Source organism: Tupaia chinensis, unplaced genomic scaffold (genome assembly GCF_000334495.1).
Source record: "Tupaia chinensis unplaced genomic scaffold, TupChi_1.0 Scaffold148792_1, whole genome shotgun sequence".
Lineage (NCBI taxonomy): Eukaryota > Metazoa > Chordata > Mammalia > Scandentia > Tupaiidae > Tupaia > Tupaia belangeri.
The window spans coordinates 347,671-368,301 of record NW_006208639.1 but is presented as its reverse complement, the minus strand read 5'-3'; the positions used below and the strand labels follow the sequence as shown (position 1 = coordinate 368,301).

Genomic DNA, 20,631 nt, shown 5'->3' with positions numbered 1-20,631 from the left:
TCTTCTTAAGGAGTACTATAAGAAATACTAATCTACTAATATATTTAGGAGATATGGATTTTTTTTTCTTTTGCTACAAGATTTTGTGCTCACTGGAGGCGGAGAGAGAGAAAAAGAGAGAGAGAGAAAGAGAGAGAGAGAGAGAACACCCCCAGAAGATATGGCCATGCTTCAGCCTCTTCTTCATTCTCCTCTTGGGACCTTGGACATATACACACATGTGTCTGGTATATTCCCCAAGCTGCCAGGGCCAGGACTCAAACTGCGCAGCCAGCCATGTGAAATCCAGTTACTTCACCACCGTGCTACCTGCTAGCCCCTTTGTAGCTATGGAATTTTTAAGTCAAATAATCTTATTTGAAAAGAAAATTTTAGTACAAAAAAGGTAACATGCCCAACAATTAAGACACAAACTTTTTATTTTTATTCTCTGAAGAATAAATTATGATGGTAATAGTGACAGAATATTAAGTAAAAGGAAATACCATTTGTTTTCTGTATGAATAGAACATATACACTGATGCTTACATGTTCAATGGTGTTCCTCTTACAGCCTTTGGATATACCGGATGGACGAAGAGCTCCACTCCCTGCTCACTACAGGAGCAGTAGTACTCGCAGCATTGACACTCAGACACCCTCTGTGCAGGAGCGCAGCAGTAGCTGCAGCAGTCATTCACCCTGCGTCTCTCCCTTTTGTCCCCCGGAATCCCAGGATGGTAGCCCTTGCTCAACAGAAGATTTGCTGTATGAGCGTGACAAAGGTGAGAATGGAATCATCCAGATGGCTAGACGGTTTGTTGTTGGGCTTTGCTCATTATATTCTTTTTCTTAGACCATTGCATTCATTTTTTTTTCCTTTTGTTGAATGGTGAGATTGTAAAAGATTGGTTAATCTAGGTTTGTTTGTTCATTGGTTCTCATGCCCCCTTTGTGACTCTCACAAACATCTTCCATAAATGTGTCAGAGAAGCACATGGTTCTAACAGCAAATGAAAGCTATAAAATGGAATGTGTACAGCTTCACATCGTGTCATGCACAGGTCTCTTCCTAGGTTTTATCCAGAGCTGTTAATGGTTATAGAAGACTATATTTCTCATGCCTAAATTTAGATTTCATAATTAGACTGATTGTGGAGAAAATAATTTTAAAAAATTCTGTTGGTAGAATGAGTGTATTTTAAGCAAGTAAATAAAGTTCCGTAAGTACCTATAGAATATCAGGGATTATTTTATAGTATGTAGAAGAATTATTAACTGTTGAGAATTTCTGGAATTTCTTACTGTTCATCAGGCCCAAACTGCCTCCCAGTGCACTCCTGTCCTTGTGTCAGGCACTCATCTATTACCGCTCACTCAGTTCTTTCCATTTCTGGCCCCCTAAGACTTAGTCACAGAGGCAACATAGCTTGCCCAGCTTCTACCTTCCTAGATGCTTTCAAAGAAATACCAAATGTGTAACACATTTACTACTTATCACCAGGAATAAATAGATCAATAGCAACAAAAACTTAAAACCATAGAAACTCTCAAGTTTACAGAGATGGTTCCAGAACACAGCAGTAATATACTGCTCAAAAGAGGTTCTACCCCACAAGATGGCCATGGTTCAAGTCCCCAACCCAGTCAGCCTGGAACAGGGTGGGCAGTGCCCAGGATCCAATGGGCTAGAGGACAAGGATTGTGGTGAGAGTAGACCTTGTGGAGGGGTGTACCACTCTGTCTCTTTTTCCCTCACTTGCATGTACTCTATTATGAATTTGAAACAAACAACAGTATTTTTATTTTTAAAAAATGTATCAAAAAAAGGAAAAGCTGAGGTTTATAAAATAGTACATGGTTTTTATGGTCCATATTTTGATTTCCCCCCAGCCACTGTAATTCCTTTTATTTTGCAGTATTATTATATTTAAAGTGCCCGTATGTTAAATGCTCAGCCCAAGTTTTTATATAAGCATGTACTTATTAAACCATTACCTAAATCAAGGTAAAGATACTGATATAGAATATTTTTATCATTCCATGGAGATTCTCTCAGGTCTTTTCTTAGACAATATCCTTTCCCTCTTCACCTGAGAGTAACGCTATTCTTACTTTCATCACCATAATTTAGTTTTTCCCTGGTACTGGGTTTCAAAGTAACAGAATGGTGTGGTGTGTATTCTTTCGTGCCTGGCATCCTTCATTCATCATCATTTCTAATATTTTTGAGATGTTAAATGGAAATTACTTTGGACTTTGTCCTCTTTTCTTTCATGAGAGAAGGAGAGAAAGAAAAAGTATACTACACAGGGTCTCACACTGTGACTTTCCTGCCACAGCACACACATAGCCTTCCTCAGCCAGTTAGGATAATGAGTATACAGTTTTACTCCCAGTGTGCCCAGGTGAACATGGGAACCAAACCCCCATCTTCCATATGGCTTCCAGCATGACAGAGCATAGTACCACCACTATGCTACTGCAGCTGGGCCTCCCCCATCTCCTTTTTTTGACCCTTTCTTCCTTTTCTTTTTTTAAATAATTATTTAACTTTATTATTTACTTATTTCAATTTGACCAGAGAGAGAAAGTGAGAAAGCAATCCACCAGGTCCAGGACTTGAACTGTTGTCAGCCATGTGGAAGTCCAGCACCCTTAACCACCACGCCACCTCTTGGCCCTGACTCTTTCTTTCTTTCTTTTTTTTGTGTATGTTTTAGAAACATACAAAATGTATGTAAAGAGATTTTTGCTATAAGGCATGTGCGTTCACCAGAAAGACAGCGAGAAATCACCCCCCCCCCGGGGGGGGCCTCACCACAGCCCCTTCCCTATTTTCCCCTTAGGGATTTTGGGCATGCATTCACATATACCTAGCATGGCTTTTAAGCCAAAGGGTTAAAGACCTTGGAGCCCTCCTCCCCTTCTTTCATTAAGGACATATCGAAGATAGTAGTCAGGTATCTTTGCTTCATGTTGGAAGTCTTCATTTCTTAGAACGTCAGAGCAGAAAACTTGCATTTCACTGAGGCATCCTACTAGAGCAAACACCTTTAGTTACTTATTCATAACCATTTTACTATGTATGTTTCACAGTAAAATAAAGATGAACACACTCTGCTTCCCATAAAGTGCTTGTTTAGAAGATAAATGAAAATGTTAAATAATAGTAACTAGTTCTAGATTACACAGATGCTAAATAGTGAAACAGGTGTCTGGTTAGTTCCAATACTCATATTCTTTTACAGGTAGAAAGGATAAGTAAAGTCCAAGTTGGCCCCAATAACACTTGTAGTAGGGGTAAAATGGTAAGTAGAAATAATGATGGTTGTAAGACTGGGCAGTGCATTCTGAAGATTTTTTTTCTTCTTGTACTACTGTAGATAGTTGAAAGATGCTGGAACAGAAAAGAAGTGTACTGGGAACATGATAGATGAGTTCCATTTTAGTTGACTAGTTATGAGATTGCCTTTAGGACTTCAAAGTGAATATGTACATAAGGCAGATAAATAAGTGGTTTCTGTAGCTCAGGAGAGGTCTTCAAGGAGATCATAAGTTTTCTTTTTTCCCAAAGGTATCTGCATAATCTGTTTTATTTTGAGAAGGTATAATTATGTCCTCACTCTCCTACCAGGATCTTTTGCAGGTGATATTATTACATAGAAGTTATGAGCAGCACCAGCTTTGGTCCACACAGGAAAGCATTTGAATCCTGTGAAGTTTTGACATAAAACCTGCATTAATCCTTAAGGATTCAATAAAATAATAGCTACTGCTGTAAAAATCATCATTATTAGCACCACTTGGTAGTTTCCTAGTTCCTTTAGGAAAATAATAGAGACTGCTTACTTCTCCCCCACAGCTTATCCAGAACTTTCCTCTGTGGCCTAGTTTCTGCCAGTTTGAATTCTGACCATTTCTGAGACCTTTTCTTAAGATGTTGCTTAGACCAGAGAGACAGAGAGAGAGAAAGTGAGAAATCATTCCCTAGGGGCAATGGCTACACTGCAGTCCCTTCTCCATTCTCCTCTCAGGAATTTGGGAATGCATGCACATGTACCTGGTGTGATTTTCAAGTCTTCAGGTCTGGTACTCGAACCGTGATTGGTCATCTGGGATTCCAGAGCCTTACCCCTCCATGCCACCTGCTGGCTCCCTTAATTAAGTAATTTATATATGTATATACACACACACACACATACACATATCTTTAGAAAGTATGGAAATATAGGTTGTCAGGAAAGTCATGACACATTTTTGCATAGAAAAGCACATCATGACTTTCCTGACGACCTGCTAGAAGAGGTCTTAGAATCACCTAAGACATTTTCTATTCTCTGTAAGACCACCTCAGTTTTGCAATTAAAGCCAAATGACAGTATTTCTTTGTTGTTGTTTGACAGAGTTTTGTTTGTGTGTGTGTGTGTGTGTGTGTGTGTGTGTGTGTTTTGCCCCTGCTATTGGGTGCGTGCACCTGCTGAAGAAACAGAGGAAAAAAAAGTGAGAAATCACCCCCCTCAGCCCCCTGGGGAGAGGTTTGGCCACATCACAATTCCCTCTCTTCTATTCACCTCTGAGATCTTGGGCATGCACACACACATACTTAGCGTGATTTTCAAGCTTCCAGATCCAGGACTGTAACTGGTTGGCAATGTGGGAGTCCAGCGATGTAACTGCTATGCCATATGCTGGCTCCGTGACATTATTTCTTTACATATCTACCATATTTAGATCAAAGGCATTGCTTTGGAGATCAAGTTGATACGCTACTGTTCCTTGGGAAAATGTGTGGCCTTCTATTAAAATGTGGAATTTCTAATTCTTAAATTTTCGTGAAGAGAGAAAGTAGCATCTCTCTCTTTTATACATGTGTGTATATGTGTATACACATATGTGTTTTAGGATTGAGAGTAGAGGTTTATGTATTTCTTAAACTCTCAACTAGAGATTATTCTTTTAGTTTATTTAAAGAACATTTCTTTAGCGTTAACCATATGTCAGATAGTATACTAGAACGTGAAGAAATAGAGATATGATATAATATTTTTTTTCTTTTACATTTTTTTTAAAAGTTTTTGTCATAAGGCTTGTGTGCTTGATGGAGACAGAGAAAGGGAAAGTGAGAAATCACCCCCAAGGGGAGATGGCCATGCTACAGCTTATTTTCCTGCATTCTCTTCCCAGGATTTGGGGCACATACACATATATGTCCAACATAATTTTCAAGCTGCCAGGTCCAAGACTTGAACTGCATTTGGTCATGTGGGAATCCAATGACTTAACCACCACGCCACCTCTTGAACCTTGTAATGTCTATCTTTAAGGAATCTCTGGTCTAATAATGACAAATGGTTATAACTAATACACTATTATATAACTAAGATATTAAAAGTACAAAGGAAGTTGTCAGATTTACTGTTTCTGGAATTTCTATATGTTTTATCATTCATACTGTAGAATAATCTCTGACTTATTATTTCTCTGGACAAAGTCCAAATTCGGGTTTTTAAGATTTTGATTCTAATAATTTACATTTTCTCCATTGAACCGTAAGTTTATCTTTTGTTCTGTTTACTTCCATTAAGGAAATAAATAGCAGCTGTATAGCTTTCATACAGGTTTTTATCATTAACTAACAGAATGAATACTATGACTACTCTAGTTTTGTAGTCAACTAGGATCTATCTGGAATCCCTACATTCTGGAGGTGTTGCAGAGAAATTTGTTCGGCAGTTGAATCACTAGGTCAGACATCCTTAGGAGCCTGGGTAGACATGCACAGTAGTGGGAGAGGACACCCACAGTCAGCACATGCTCTAATGTGCAGGACGTGCTGGTGAGCTGATTATCTTTTCTAGTACTTATCTGTTACACACTTACTTTTTCCTGATTTGGCGAACATTATTTCTGCCTGTTCCTAACATCTTTTCTCCATGAATCATATATAATTTGAGACCTATAAAATAATTTTAATTGAATGGCACATGGGGTTGTTTTGTTTTGTTTTGTTTGGGGCTATATTAATTGCAATACCAGGCCAAAAACACTCTATTGAGAGATTCCAGTTATTGAGAGATTTTTTTCATGTGTTTTTTTGTTTGTTTTATTTTGCCTTTTTGCTATGCTTTTCTAATGACCTATGACTGAGGGCAGCTTGTTTATATGTGTAAAGTTGTCAGGCTAACCTGATAACAGCTGTAGCCCCAACAGCTCTGCGTAGAGAAATCAGGAATCCAGATTAAGAGCTCTCATCTTGATATTGTCAGTATTTGGTTTTAGAGTTGACCTAAATGCTTTGACTTTGTCATACCTAAGCTGCAAGAGAGAAAAATAGTCATATAATACAGATGGCCATATCAAAATATTAGCTCACTTAGTAACTCTGCCAAGATTCCTTGATGGTAGCCAAACTGGTGCTGGGCAAGCCACAAAATCTAAATTTCACTCTGCCACTTATTCTTGATCTTTGGCATGGTTCACATAGGCAGTTGTTATAAAATTCTGCAATTTTGCAAGATATTGTGGAAACATTGATTATTGTAATCATAAAGTAAATGGAATCATTTTACTTAGGCCAACTACTGAGAGTTGTATTCCAAGAGTCTATAAATTGATTACTTGTAATTTAAACTTTTAAACTCTGTTTTCTCAGAGGAACAATGTATACTGCTATGTGGATAGTTTCTCAAGCCAGTATATATAAGCCTACTTGACTCATAGATAGTCCTATTGCTAAACTTTGGGCATTAGGACAGAGCAGCCTTTGGTCCCAGGAGAGAAAAAGAAAAGTATTATCTTTTCAGAGTCTAGTCATGATGGTAGATAGACTTTTGAATAGGTTGATTTTGGCATTTTCCTATTGCATTCTAGATACATTTTTAACCCTATTTGTCTTTATCTTTAGGACTATATTTTGTAAACTTTCTTGATCTTTGCCCTTACTTTACCTTAACCCTCTATCTTCTAGATAGTCTAATCAGCCAGGATTTTGTGGTACTTTTTGTGGTTTATATTATAAAAAGAGATATGATGGATCTACTTCTTTTAGCCAACACTCCTTGAAAATTACTGTTTTTGAACCTGGATCTGTTTATCTCAAAAGATTCTCTCTGTGCAGTTCTAGGACACATATTATTCTAGCAGATCTTATGGTGGTAAAATTATACAGTATAAAAATACTGTTTCAACAAAAGCGTTATTCCATATGTTAAAACTGACTGGGCCAGCCCCTGGCCCAGTGGTTAAGGTGACTGGATCTCTCATGTGGCTGACTGCATGGTTCAAGTCTCAGACCTGAAGACTTGAGAAACATGTCAGATATGTGTACACACATGCCCAGAATCCCAAAAGAAGGAAAACTTGAAGGAGAAAAAATTTCAGCATGACCATGCTCCATGGGAATGCTTTTCTCTTTTCCTCTCTTTCTCTGTGTCTCTCTGGTGAACTCATATTCCCTCCAGCAAATTAAAAAACAAAAACAACCAAAAAAAACCTGGCCTATTCAAAAATGAAGTTCCTAAGACCATTTTCTGGTTTTCTTTCTAAAGACAACATCTAAAGTTACATACATTTTCAGCATCTGACATCATATAATCATCACCCAGTGAATGTCCTCTTTCTCCTCTGTCTGAAAATGTTGACAATTGCATCAGTGGCAGATTCTTTGGTAGCTCTCCCTGGATGAGTTGTTATTCATAATTCATAACTACTCAATAAGCGTAGGACTCAGCTCTGGCAGAGCTGTAGCTCAGTCTAAAATACAAACAAACCAAAAATATTTAACTTGCCTGCATATACACTTTACTTAATCTCCTGTTATCTGTTTACCAAAATAAAAGCTCCAGTAAGAGCAGATAACCTTATTTTGATCATTGCTTTATCCTCAGCAAGTAGAATATTAGCTAGTATGGTGTAATCTGGGTGGAAATTGTTTCAGTACTCCTTTTTCTTCATTGTATGTACAGTTTTTTAAAATAAATCTTCATAACCACATTAAAAACATTAGTGTCTTTTTAAGTTATATGTTGGGATTTGTAGTGTTCATGAAGAGTTATAATCTTAAAAAAAAGGCAAACAATAAAGACTAAGAGTAACTAAACTACAATTAATGCTAATTTAATGATAGAGTTTCTGGGGGAAAGAAGCCATGAAGTTCAGATTTCATATGGAAATTAGGATAAAGAAGGTAACTTTACTAAAACCTGTCTCATCTTCCCCTTCTCTCAGTTGTTCATACTGGTAACGGGGAAACTCTGATTACGACTAGGGAGAAGATAATAGAGTATCAACTAGATTAGAGGAAAAGGGTATCTGTTGGATTTTTTTTCCCATTATCGTTTCTGTTTCTCTTAAATACTGACCCAGAGGGCCCACGCCTCACACTGAGTCTCCTTGTGAGACAAACAGAAAGTAAACTCAGTGAAGCTGTTATCTGAGTTATAAGCCTTTTACTAGAAGCTTAGGAACTTGATTAGTAGTCACCTCTCGGCATCTCTAATGAAGACACTAGAGCTGAGGTAGACCAAAACTTAGTGAAGCAGATAACAGTAATGAACGCTGACTCTAGGGCAGCAAGGTATAATCCTTTCCCTCTTCACTCTCATTGAATCCTCACTAATTTTGTGTCTTTGGACAAGTTACTCAACCTCTCTATATATGAGTTTCCTCACCTGTGAATTGGGTATAGTTGTATCATATGGTTCTTATGACAATTATACTCAGTTGATTTCACTTTTTTTTTTCCTGTAATATTACCACAATCTTGTCGACAGATGAGGTTGTCATTTTTAAGGATAGGAAATTGGGACCAGCAGATGATGTAATGGTTATGTTTCTAGATTCGCATGTAGTCAACCTTGCTTCAATTCCTGGGCCTCACAGTTTAAACTCATGCAGGTACATGTGCATACATGCTCATAATCTGAGAGGAGAATAGGAGAGAAGGGATTGTGGCATGGCCATCCCCCTGGTATTGATTTCTTACTTTCTGTCTCTCCATTGAGTACACACACCCTATAGCAGAAAACCTCTCTTAAAAAAATAAATAAAATAAAGGATGGGAGCTCTGAGGCTTAAAGAAATTAAATCACTCACCTAGTTTCTGTGAAGTCCAGGTGCAACCATACTACATATTTCTATCTTCTTTTGCAGAAGGAACAGTTCCTATGTAGGCATTCAGCTGTGAAGGGGTTGGTGTGTGGAAATCCGTAAGAAACTGTATGGCTAGAGCATAGGGGTGAATGGTGGGGAGTAGGAAGTAGTGAGAATAGAGGAATAGAAAGATCAGTATTTTGGGCCAGCTTCATGGCTTAGTGATTAAGGGAGTTGGATCCCACATAATTCTTTTTACGTTTGTTTGTTTTAGATTTTTGCTATAGAGTGTATGTGCCAACAGAAAGACAATGGGAAGGAAAGTGAGAAATCTCCCCCAGAGTGATGGCCACACTGTAGTCTCATCTCCTCATTCCCCTCCTGCGATTTTAGGCACACCCGCACATTTGCCTAATGTGATTTTCATGCCTCTAAGTCTGGGTCTGGAACCGCAGTCGGCCATGTGGGAGTCCAGTGCTTTAAACATCATGCCACTTGCTGGCCCATACCACACAATTCTAATCTTGGCTCCAGTGGCTTGAAAAACATGCTGGGAACATGTTTTTCATCCTGAAAGGATGGAGAAATGGAGAAGGAATTGTGGTATGACTACACTCCATTAAAGGATGCCTTCTCCCTCTGTTCCCCCTCTGTCTCTTTTTCTCTCTTTCTCTGCTCATCTGTGGTTCTCTCTCTGGGATTCCATATGCCCTCTGACAGAAAAAAAAAGATCTTTATTTCATAAAGAGCCTTAAAGGTCTTACTAGGATAAAATGAAAAACCTAGCAAATATCTTTTGTTGGCTAAAGGTTATGACCAGCTTAATGTTTAAAAGCCCAGTGGAACTATGGAAAGGGACAAGATGCTAATTAATAGTCTAGCCCACTGGTCTTTAAACTTTATTACACATCCTTGTCAGCAGTTTTTGTCATGCTCCCTTTATATAAACTCATATATTTGTAAGTTATAAATGTGTAGTTTATTCTACAAATGAAGTATAGTAAAGTTTACTTTTTCTCAAAGATGAAAATCAAATACATATAAGATGTTTCATTATTTTTCCCTGCATGTCAACAGATTGTTTTGTGCACTTCAATTGGGAGACCACAGGGATTGGGCACAGATAAGGAGTGGAAGCAAGGGTAGAGGAGTTGGAGAATAGGAACTGAAGAAGAATCAATAGCATTTGGTAACTAATTAGATGTATGCTATGAGGGAGAAGAAGGAGATGAGGATAATGCCAAAGTTTAGCAGAGTACTCACATGAGAGATGTGAAAAATGATTACCACCATTAATAAGGTGTGACTCCTGGAGAAAGAATAGGCTTTAAGGTGAATACAATAAATTTAAGGTTCCCCATTTGTTTCTGCCTAAAGGTGTTACAATACCACCTCACTTGAACAAGAATTTAAAAAAAAGAAAATACTGAGTGTTATCTGATGTTCCACTAAGACAACATTTAGAAGTGCATATATATATGTGTTTGTATATTTCTATAAAGACTACTTTAGAAGCCATTTAATATGAATCATGTGTTTTAGTTTTTGGAAAACTGATGTTCCTGAGATTTGTTTTTGTTTTTGTTTTTGCCATACTGTGTGGTGTACACTCACTGGAGAGAGACAGAGAGAAATTGAGAAATCATTCCTCTCCCCCACGTAGGGGCTAGCTACACCATAATCCCGTCTCCTAAATTCTCCTTTTGGTATTTTTGGGCACGTATTCACATGTACTCGGCCTGATTTCAAGCCACCAGGTCCAGAACTCTTAACTGTTGTGGGCGATACTGGAATCCAGTACCTTAAATGCCACACCATCTGCTTCCCCCCAGGAATTTTTTTTTAATTTAAGAAGCTTAAGAATATAAAAACTGGGGACTAGCAGTTGGCGTAATGGTTATGTTGCTGGACTCCCATGTAGTTGACCATGGTTCAAGTCCCAGATGTAGTGGCTTAAATTCACACCAGGTGCGTGTATGTGCGCGCCCAAGATCCTGAGAGGAGAATGGAGAAGGGATTGCAGCATGGCCATTCCCCTGGGGAGTGATTTCTTCTTGCCTTCTGTTTGTTTCTCTCTGTCTTTCTGGTGAGCACATGCACCCTATAGAAAAAAAGAAAAAAGAATATAAAAACTAAGATTATATCACGATAACTTTCTTAAGAGCTTTCAATTTATTACCTTTCAAGATATAAAATATATTGTATAATTTGTCATTTATTTTCAGTTTTACCATTGTGAATCATATTTAAAAGAGGTATGATTTTGGTAGATCAGTAGGTTTTAGGACTGTCTTCAATGAAGTGATGTGTTTTCATTTTTGGCTGTCATGTCAGATTCAGAGTGAGTAGCGACATGAGTAAGATGTAGAGATGGTAGCAGTGTTGTTTTGCGTGGAAGAATCATGTGGGACAAGTGTTGTAATGTCTGTGGATACACAAAACCAAAGATGCAGCTGTGATTTGCTTAATTAATAAACTATATCAATTCAATTAATATCTATAGAATGGTAAGTGATTAAATGTAAAATAAAAATAAAATACACCCTAATATGACAGATGTTTAACTAATGGGCCTAACATCTTGATTGTCAACTAAGTCACAGTTATTTAAAATACAATCTGATTTGAAGTATAGTTCAAAAATATAAGTAACAAAAGGTTATAATGCTATTTTTTTTTTCTTACCCATTGTTGAATACTGATGTAAAGGAGGTCTTGGGTGTAACTGATGTCTTGTTCTATTAAAATTCTGTAGCATTCTCATAAAGCGTGTTAGCTTTGAAAGTTTAGAGAAACTTAGAGGCTATTTGTAAAAGCTAAATATTCTTTTCACTTATAGATTCCCAATTTGGTCTGTGAGTTCACTGAAAATGTGGGCATTTTGGTACAATTGGTAATCCTAGCTGGTTTTAAAAGTTTATTGTCAAGAACTATTATACACAATTATGTTTTTTCTGATTTCATTAGGCCAACAAACCATGCCACAGTTGGTAATTACATTTCCTAAAGCAAAATTGGTCATTTTAACACTAGAATTCTAACTCTGTTTTGGTTCTGTTTAGTCAATCATATTTCTTTTCTTAAGAATTATTTAATTCTATTTGTTGTTATTATTTTTTAATTTGACCAGAGAGATGCAGAGAGAAAGAGAAGGTGGCAAAGCAAGCCACCAAATCCAGAACTTGAACTGCAGTCAGCCCACATGAGAGTCCGGCTCTTAAACACCATGCTACCTGCTGGCCCCAGTCAGTCATATTTCTAATCTAACTCTCTGGACTAACTTTTGTACTTTCATTATACTCTTAGCATGTCATTGAACTTTCCCAGTAAGTTACCTATCTTGGAGGAAACCAAATCCAGAACTTGAACTGCAGTCAGCCCACATGAGAATCCGGCTCTTAAACACCATGCTACCTGCTGGCCCCAGTCAGTCATATTTCTAATCTAACTCTTTGGACTAACTTTTGTACTTTCATTATACTCTTAGCATGTCATTGAACTTTCCCAGTGAGTTACCTATCTTGGAAGAATAGAATAAGAATTACATTCCACTGGATATTGCTGCATATGCTATAGAAACATTTTCTTTGTACTGTAGATTTTAGAATCTGCATGCTTTAGGCATTGATTTTGAGATGATAGATCTCTCTATACACTAAAGGATTCCATCATGAATTGGCAGAATTGATGCTACACAGTGACAAACCTGGAAGATCTGGTACTCTTAAATATTACTCTGTTTCCCTGCCAGGAACAAAATTTCACGTCTATTTGATTTTATCTGTATGTACCTCAATAGAGTGTTCAAATCTGTTAAAAAATGACATTTGTCGGGAACCAGCAGTTAGCGTAACGGCTATGTCGCTGGACTCCCACGTAGTCGACCGCGGTTCGCATCTTGGACCAGGTGGCTTAAAACTCACGCTGGGTGTGTGTGCGTGCGTGCCCAAGATCCCAAGAGGAGAATGGAGGAGAAGGGATTGCGGCGTGACCATCCCCCCTGGGGAGTGATGTCTCGCTTTCTGTCTCTATGTCTCTCTCTGTCTGTCTGGCGAGCGCACGCCCCCTATAGTGAAAACTTCTCAAAAAAAAAAATGACATTTGTTACTCCCGTTTGCCAAAATAGTGAAATAGGGAATACAGAGTGCATTTATGGATAATTCACTTTTTAAGATTTCCAGATTAGAGAAATGCATTCTTTATATAGTATTGTTGAGTGTTTACTGTATTGGGGGCAATATCTAACCCTTTCATATGCATTCTTCACAATTTACATCAGTGGTTACCCTGTTTTTACAGATCACAAAAAGAGTTGGATTAAACTTACCTTAGATTCAGCTGCAGTGGAATGCACTTCTAAGATGCACTGCTATTTGGACTGGGACAAAATGGAAGATCAGGATTTGATTCCCAGTTCAACCTAATGACTGGGAATGGTGGTGGGCACCTGTAATCCTAGTAACTTACAGAGATGAGGTCTGGACATTGATATTTCTTAAAATTTTACTGTGGGATGTTTGCATTCACCAGAGACACAGGAAGGAAGGAAGGAAGGAAGGAAGGAAGGAAGGAAGGAAGGAAGGAAGGAAGGAAGGAAGGAAGGGAGAGAGAGAAAGAAAGAAAGAAGGAAGGAAGGAAGGAAGGAAGGGAGAGAGAGAAAGAAAGAAAGAGAGAGAAAGAGAGAGAGAAAGAAAGAGAAAGAGTGAAAAAATACTGCTTATCCTCTAGCCAGCTGGGATCAGGCATGTTCAGGCTGGCCCAGGGTCCAAACTCAGGCCTCCTGTATGACTCCAGTATTGTGCAGCAACACCCTACCACTTGCAGCACTGCAGCTGGGCTCCTTATGATTTTCTGGATAACATTTTATTTGTTCTAGCTTACTTTATAATAAGAATGCAGTTATAAATATGTGTTCATTGCTTATATTATCAGTAAGGGTTCTGGTCAACAGTAGGCAATTAATAATTACATTTGGGAGGAGTCAAAAGTTATATGCAGATATTTGACTGTGCGGAAGTCTGCACCCCTAACCCTGCTATTAACAGGTACCTGTAATTATTTTGTTTGTGAAACACTAACCATACCTCCCCAACTGCCCCCTCAAAAAAAAAAAAAAAAAAAAAAATGTTTAAGTTAGGAAAAATCTTCAAAAATGTGTTCATTGCTTATATTATCAGTAAGGGTTCTGGTCAACAGTAGGCAATTAATAATTACATTTGGGAGGAGTCAAAAGTTATATGCAGATATTTGACTGTGCGGAAGTCTGCACCCCTAACCCTGCTATTAACAGGTACCTGTAATTATTTTGTTTGTGAAACACTAACCATACCTCCCCAACTGCCCCCTCAAAAAAAAAAAACAAAAAAAAAAAACAAAAAAAAAGAATGTTTAAGTTAGTAAAACTCTGCAACAAAATAATAACACGTGTAGCATCTGAAATGAGATATTAAGAAGAAAAACTAACTCATTCTGGATTGTTATGATAATCAGTTTTGCAAGATTATCCAAATCACATCTAGCTTTCAACTCTGGGAAAATGCTTTGAAACAATCAGTAAAGTTGTGAGAGAAATAAAATAGGGTTGATGACAGTATAGGAAATAGAACACAGAAGACTGTCACTGTAGCCAAGATGACTTAAATTCTTTTTTGATAATAGGGTGGATCCCCGACTACTTTATGGTAACACCCCTACTGATAGCATAAAAGACTTGATAAAGGTTTAGGCTGATTCTGCACTCCTCACGCCATGTGAGCTATGCTGTATAGCTGTGTTGTGTCCAGCAGTAATCTCTGCAGAGGCATCTCATGCTGTATCTCTTCCCTGGTGTTCTTGATCTCATGTATTTCTTCTGCATGGCTTGTTGATGTTTGAGTAGTAACGTGATGTCGAGCTATATTTTTGGTATTTCATTGAGTCCAAGGCCTCATTCTCACCAGTTTTTGATCATGGACCAGTTTTGTCTAGCCCAGGTAAAATTGAGAGCAGCAAATTCAGACCTCCAATCATGCTAATGACACTTTGCATCAACCTAGAAGGGAAAAATCACCTTCCTTTTCTTCCCTCCTATTTGCTTAAGGAAGAATTACAGGATACTGTTTGAATCTAAGAAAATCATGAAATTTGAATGACATACGAGGAAACACAACCTCATTCTAAGATTGAAGTTCCTCCTGAGGGATTATCCTGTGCGTATTCTGTAGAGACATGCACAATAATGATAGAGAATGTATATGGTTTTCTAGCTTTCCCAAGAGTATAGCCTTATTATTTTGCAGACATTGATTTCCCACCCAGAAATACAGCCATATTTGGATCTGCATTTGACAGAGTAACATTGAGGTTCTTTGAATCATTCACAAGTATTAACGTGCATTGGGGTCTTTCTAAATATATGTTAGGCTTTATTTATATTGATAAAAAACATTTCTGTTACTCAGTGTGTGAATGTCAAACTGGTCTATATCCTAAATTAAAGCAAGTTATCAAAATTATGACAGACATAATTTTGGTACTAATGCCATTTTCAAAGTAGAGGAAAATAATTCATCTCAATAGATCATATACTTAGTATTTTAGCAGTGGTGACTGGTTTGTATTAAGTCAGAGTTTGTTTAAATAGGACTGTTGTATTTGTACAGATATGTTACGACTTTACAACTTGGCTTCTTACAATGATGATGACATATTTTGGTGGATTTGAATTTCTAGGATCATATGTCAAGTAGCAAAGAAAGAAATTACATATAGGTCTTTTGGCTTTTGATCTCTTATGTCTTCTAGTAGTAAAAATACAAACCTTTTAATATGCGTATATTAAAGGCAAAATTCAAGCCACTTCTGTAGCATAGGAATTAAATGCTGAGCATAGAAAACCAGATTCCATTTGGCTGTTTGATTTCTGGCTCCAGAGCTTGAAAAATGTGGAGAATATGTGTGGGCATGTCCAAAATCTGACAAGAAGGAGTAGTGGAAGAAAAAAGATTGTAGTATGACCACATCCCATTGAGGGGTACACACACATATGTGCACACATGCTCTCTGGCAAGTGCATACACACTTTCTGGAAATTATAAATACATACATACATACATTTAAAAGAATCTTGTTAAAATGCCAAATTCTTAACAAATTAGCTTTTTTTTCATGGATAGATGGGAAAAGTTGTGTTATAAACCTATTTTTCCCTGTATACATGTTGTTTATAGTGCTTAGTAAAAATAACATTTCTGCTAAGAACTTTTGTAATGAAGATATTTCACATACTAAAATCTTCAGTTAATTTGGTTGAACAGTAAAAAATAGAGAGGATAATCTGTTCTTAATTTTTCTGTATCACTTCTGCATATTACCCTATTTATTTACCTTTTTGAAATACATAAAAAATAACATTTGTTTTCAGGATTACAGCTCTTCTTTATTCAAAATGCAGTTTTCTGAACCAAAATGTCCTGCTTTCTATCCTATGGTATGGCGGATTACTGTTGCATTGTTTTTGTCTAGAAGAAACACACTGCACAGGGTGTTAGAAATAGCTTTTCAATAAAGGAAGCTCTGTGGTGGAAGCAGTGGGGCAGTAGTGGATAAACTGTGCAAAAGGCTGTTTGTTTGGAAATCAAATTTAATTTAAAAGAGCTTTCAATCACTAGTTAATATAACTGCTTTAAATTTACAGACAGTGGGAGTAGCTCACCGTTACCCAAGTATGCTTCATCTCCCAAACCAAACAACAGCTACATGTTCAAACGGGAGCCCCCAGAGGGATGTGAGCGAGTGAAGGTCTTTGAGGAGATGGCGTAAGTAATGTCTTTTCTGTCAGCTGGGATCTGCAAAGCTGTAACGCTTTTTACTGAGACCAGTTGATTACAGATGAATCAACTTCTCTATCCAGCTGAAGATGTGTTTCAAAAGCAAATTATGAAGAGAATTGACTAGGCAAAAGAGAATCTTATTAAGGGAGAATTGGAATCTACATGCTGGGAATGTTAAAGCCAATAAAAAGAAACTCGGAAACTCCTCCTTAGTACCTAAAAGATCTGTTTTAATCATTATGAATTTTCCTTTAAGACCTGTTAGTTTAGGTGGCTAACAAAAAGACTTTTAGGAGCAAAGTTAATATACATGCAGGCCTAACCTAAAGACACTGTATTCTACAAGCCAGGTGGAAATGAGTCTTCTTCCTTATAGACACATCCAGCATGTCTGTTCATTGAATTCAGGCTTTCTTTTGAAATGTTAGTATATACATTTAGAAATTAAATTAGAAAAAGAGGTTCATGGTGTAAATGCCAGTCATAATAGCTCAGGAGACTGTGGCTCTTGAATTCACTTATTCCTTTGTCTCAAAGGAGATGTTTAGTAGAGCTGCTGTTCTCTTTCAGAGACCAGTCTTGCAGGGGTTGATTGGTAGCTTAGCTCTTTGGACAGTGAGGAGGGGAAGGACTTGTGGACTCTGCTCTGTTGAACTGACTGGCTCTTGAGAGATCTCTAAAACTTCCCCCTCCACCCATGCTAGGAGAAGCATGTCATGAGATGCACAAAAAGGAAGAAGTACTTAAAACCAAACATACAATGGAGTAATGCCCCCCACATACTTTGTCTTAATAGAAAAGGTCATCCTAACCTTGTATAACCTTCAACTATAATGTAGATATTTCCCATATTCCAAAATGCTTTGAAGTAATGATCAGCACTAATGATCTGTGTAAAAATTTGTCTACCTGATACTTCTTAAAATCCTTTTGTCTCAGATACTATTTCAGTGCTGTGTACATGCGTAGTTTGCAAGCTGACTTTGCTATGGAAGATGTTTACCTCTCTGTGTACACTTAACCCATTCCCTGCCATTCACATTTTACCTATTATAGAGAAAGCTAATTAATTCAGAAAGTGCATAACTTTTTTTGTGATTGTAAATCTAATTTTGTTTTATGCTTTTAGGTCTCGTCAGCCTATCTCGGCCCCTCTCTTTTCATGTCCTGACAAAAACAAGGTTAATTTCATCCCAACCGGATCAGCTTTCTGTCCTGTAAAACTTCTAGGCCCTCTCTTACCTGCCTCTGACCTGATGCTCAAAAGCTCTCCTAGTTCTGGCCAGAGCTCAGCCCTGGCAACTCTGACCGTTGAGCAGCTCTCATCCCGGGTTACCTTCACATCTCTTTCTGATGACACCAGCACAGCAGGCTCCACAGACGCCTCTGTCCCACAGCCATCCCAGCAGCAGCAGCTCCTGCAGGAATTGCAGGTTGAGGAACACATCTCTGCTCAGAACTATGTGATCATCTAAATAAGGGGGAGCTGGCCTCCACCCCTACGTTCCATGGATTAGGAATGAGATCTCAGACATATATCTGCATGGAGTGACAAGCTTTCTGAACACCACCACCAACAACAAAATACTTATCAGCATCATAAAGTATCTCTTAACACTGATCTTGGCAGGGACGGAACTCCTATTCAGCAGTTTTTGTGGAAAGCAGTAATGCTTGCAAAATGTGTGTGTCGGTCAGCATTTTAAGTGGAGACTATGCATTTCATAGTATGTTTGACAGATTAGTACTGTGTCCTGTGTTTTGTCCCAAATTCTTCAGTATAAATAAGCTCTATATCAAAAAGTTGCCTGTCTAAATAGAAAATGTCTTGCTGTGTTTTGTCCTATGGAAAATACTGTACTTCAGGATTATGTTTACAATTGATCCAGGTGTTTGTTTCTAACTTCTGTAATACATACAATGCAAAAAAATAATAATAATAATGGCCACAACAGTTGCACAGTGCCCACCCTTTGGCCTAGCTTCAGGTACTTCAGTTGAAGTCTAAACTCAGGTAACTTGGAATGTATATCATATTGGGATATTAAATATTTCACAGCTAAAAAGCTAAAGAGGAAACATCACTCCTTTGCCTTTCCTTATTTTATGCATTTCCCTGTCCTAATTACATTCCACATTCTTAAAATAAGAAGTGCATTCAACCCTAGGAGAGTGATAATCCTGGACATGGATGAACATGAGGAAAACCAGCAAATCTGTGGTGTTTGACATCACTTTTGTCATGTGGTTACAAGTAAATCAACTGTTACATTCACTGTTTCAACATGTGTAAATGTGGCTGTTTTAAAAGTTCAGGTGTTGCTCAGTTAATGACTGTTATGATGTTGCAAATAAAGTGTTCAGTACTAGACTGTACATAAGCATTCCACATTGTATGTGATGAGATGTAAAGACAAGAATGTGTAAGTTTAATTTCAGAACAAGTGAGGTTTCACAGTGGATGGTTGCATTTTTTTTTATTTTTTACTGTTGGCCATTGGGGTCATAAATGTTTTTATTTTATCTAAAGGCATATTTATGTTTAATTTCTGTTTTGGAAATTCTTTAATTTGCAGGTTGGAAAGTGACACATTTTTAAGTTATTGTTTTCCTCAAGCAATGTAGGTACACAAGTTACATTCACATAGAATATGTGGGTCTCAGAATTAATGCAACATAGATAGTCAGGGTATTTGGTGACTTACAAAAGCAATAGCTTGACACTGTCTCATTTAAGCCTCTCATAATACTATCCTGAATAGTTATGTTACGATTTTGGATGTGGGAAGTAGAGCATAAATTCAAGTAAATAGCCTTGAACTTTCAGACTTGACATAGTGTGAAGAGAGCCCTAGATATTCCCGATTGGTCACTAGGGGAGCCCAACTTTGAAACATTGATTTTTTTTTGCAGCACAAAGAGAGTATCTAAATGCAAAGGAAAGTTTTCATAATTTTATTCCATTGCTTTCAGTTTAATGAAACCTAGAGTTGTTTCATTTGTACCTAAAGTGTATGGCACAATTTTCTTAAGAATTAGGGGAACAAGGTGCCTACAATTAAAGGAACGTTTCAGTTCCCATCAGTCATTCCTGAATTTTTCTTTGTTTCATTTGTTTTCTAAGAAAGTTGAAGAAGGATGATAGAGAAGAAAGCAACACAATTGATTTTTTTAAATAAATGATTGTAAGTGTGAATGTGTGTGTGTTCTGTGTATTATTTTGTCATGATCCCAATTCTCTTCTTTCCACCAAAGTTTGCAGTAATATTCTCTCCTGAAGGTGCATCTGGCTCCTTTAAATTAGTCAGTGTTACATTGTAGGAGACTGTCATGGAGAAAAGGACTCAGTTTACTTTTGCCATTTTCACAGGGGAACCTTTTGAAACAATCTTTTCAGCAGCAGACACCTTTAACCCTAATAATCTCAGGCCTTGATGAAAATACTATATTTTGTAGATTATGGTTAAAGGGAGAAAATTACTAGTTCCGTAAGATAAATATGAGCTCCATTTAACTTCTGATATCTGGTTTAGGATTACATAATGTGTTTATCTTATGCTCTGCTTTTGTCCAAATAAGATGCAATAGTGTCAATATCAGTTTCAAAAAGATGGACTGAATATGCTTTTTTTGGTGATGAAATCTGATGTACGATATTTATAGTGATGTGCTTTTATTTTCTCATGAGAAACTAAATATTGATTGTGTTGTACATTTGTTCTAGCATATATTAAAGTTTTGAACCAAA

At 37.4% G+C, this 20,631-nt stretch overlaps 1 protein-coding gene across 3 annotated transcripts in view; it reads left to right on the top strand.

Moving 5' to 3' along the window:
- Positions 1-20,631, top strand: part of GLCCI1 (glucocorticoid induced 1) — a 119,778-nt gene extending 99,147 nt beyond the window's left edge. For all 3 annotated transcript variants that reach the window (XM_027769144.1, XM_014585057.2, XM_014585056.2), the window contains exons 6-8: positions 554-764; positions 16,748-16,868; positions 18,013-20,631. In XM_027769144.1, the coding sequence (XP_027624945.1) occupies positions 554-764; positions 16,748-16,868; positions 18,013-18,358 (678 nt within the window). In that variant the 3' untranslated portion in view covers positions 18,359-20,631. The remainder of the gene's footprint in view (positions 1-553; positions 765-16,747; positions 16,869-18,012) is intronic.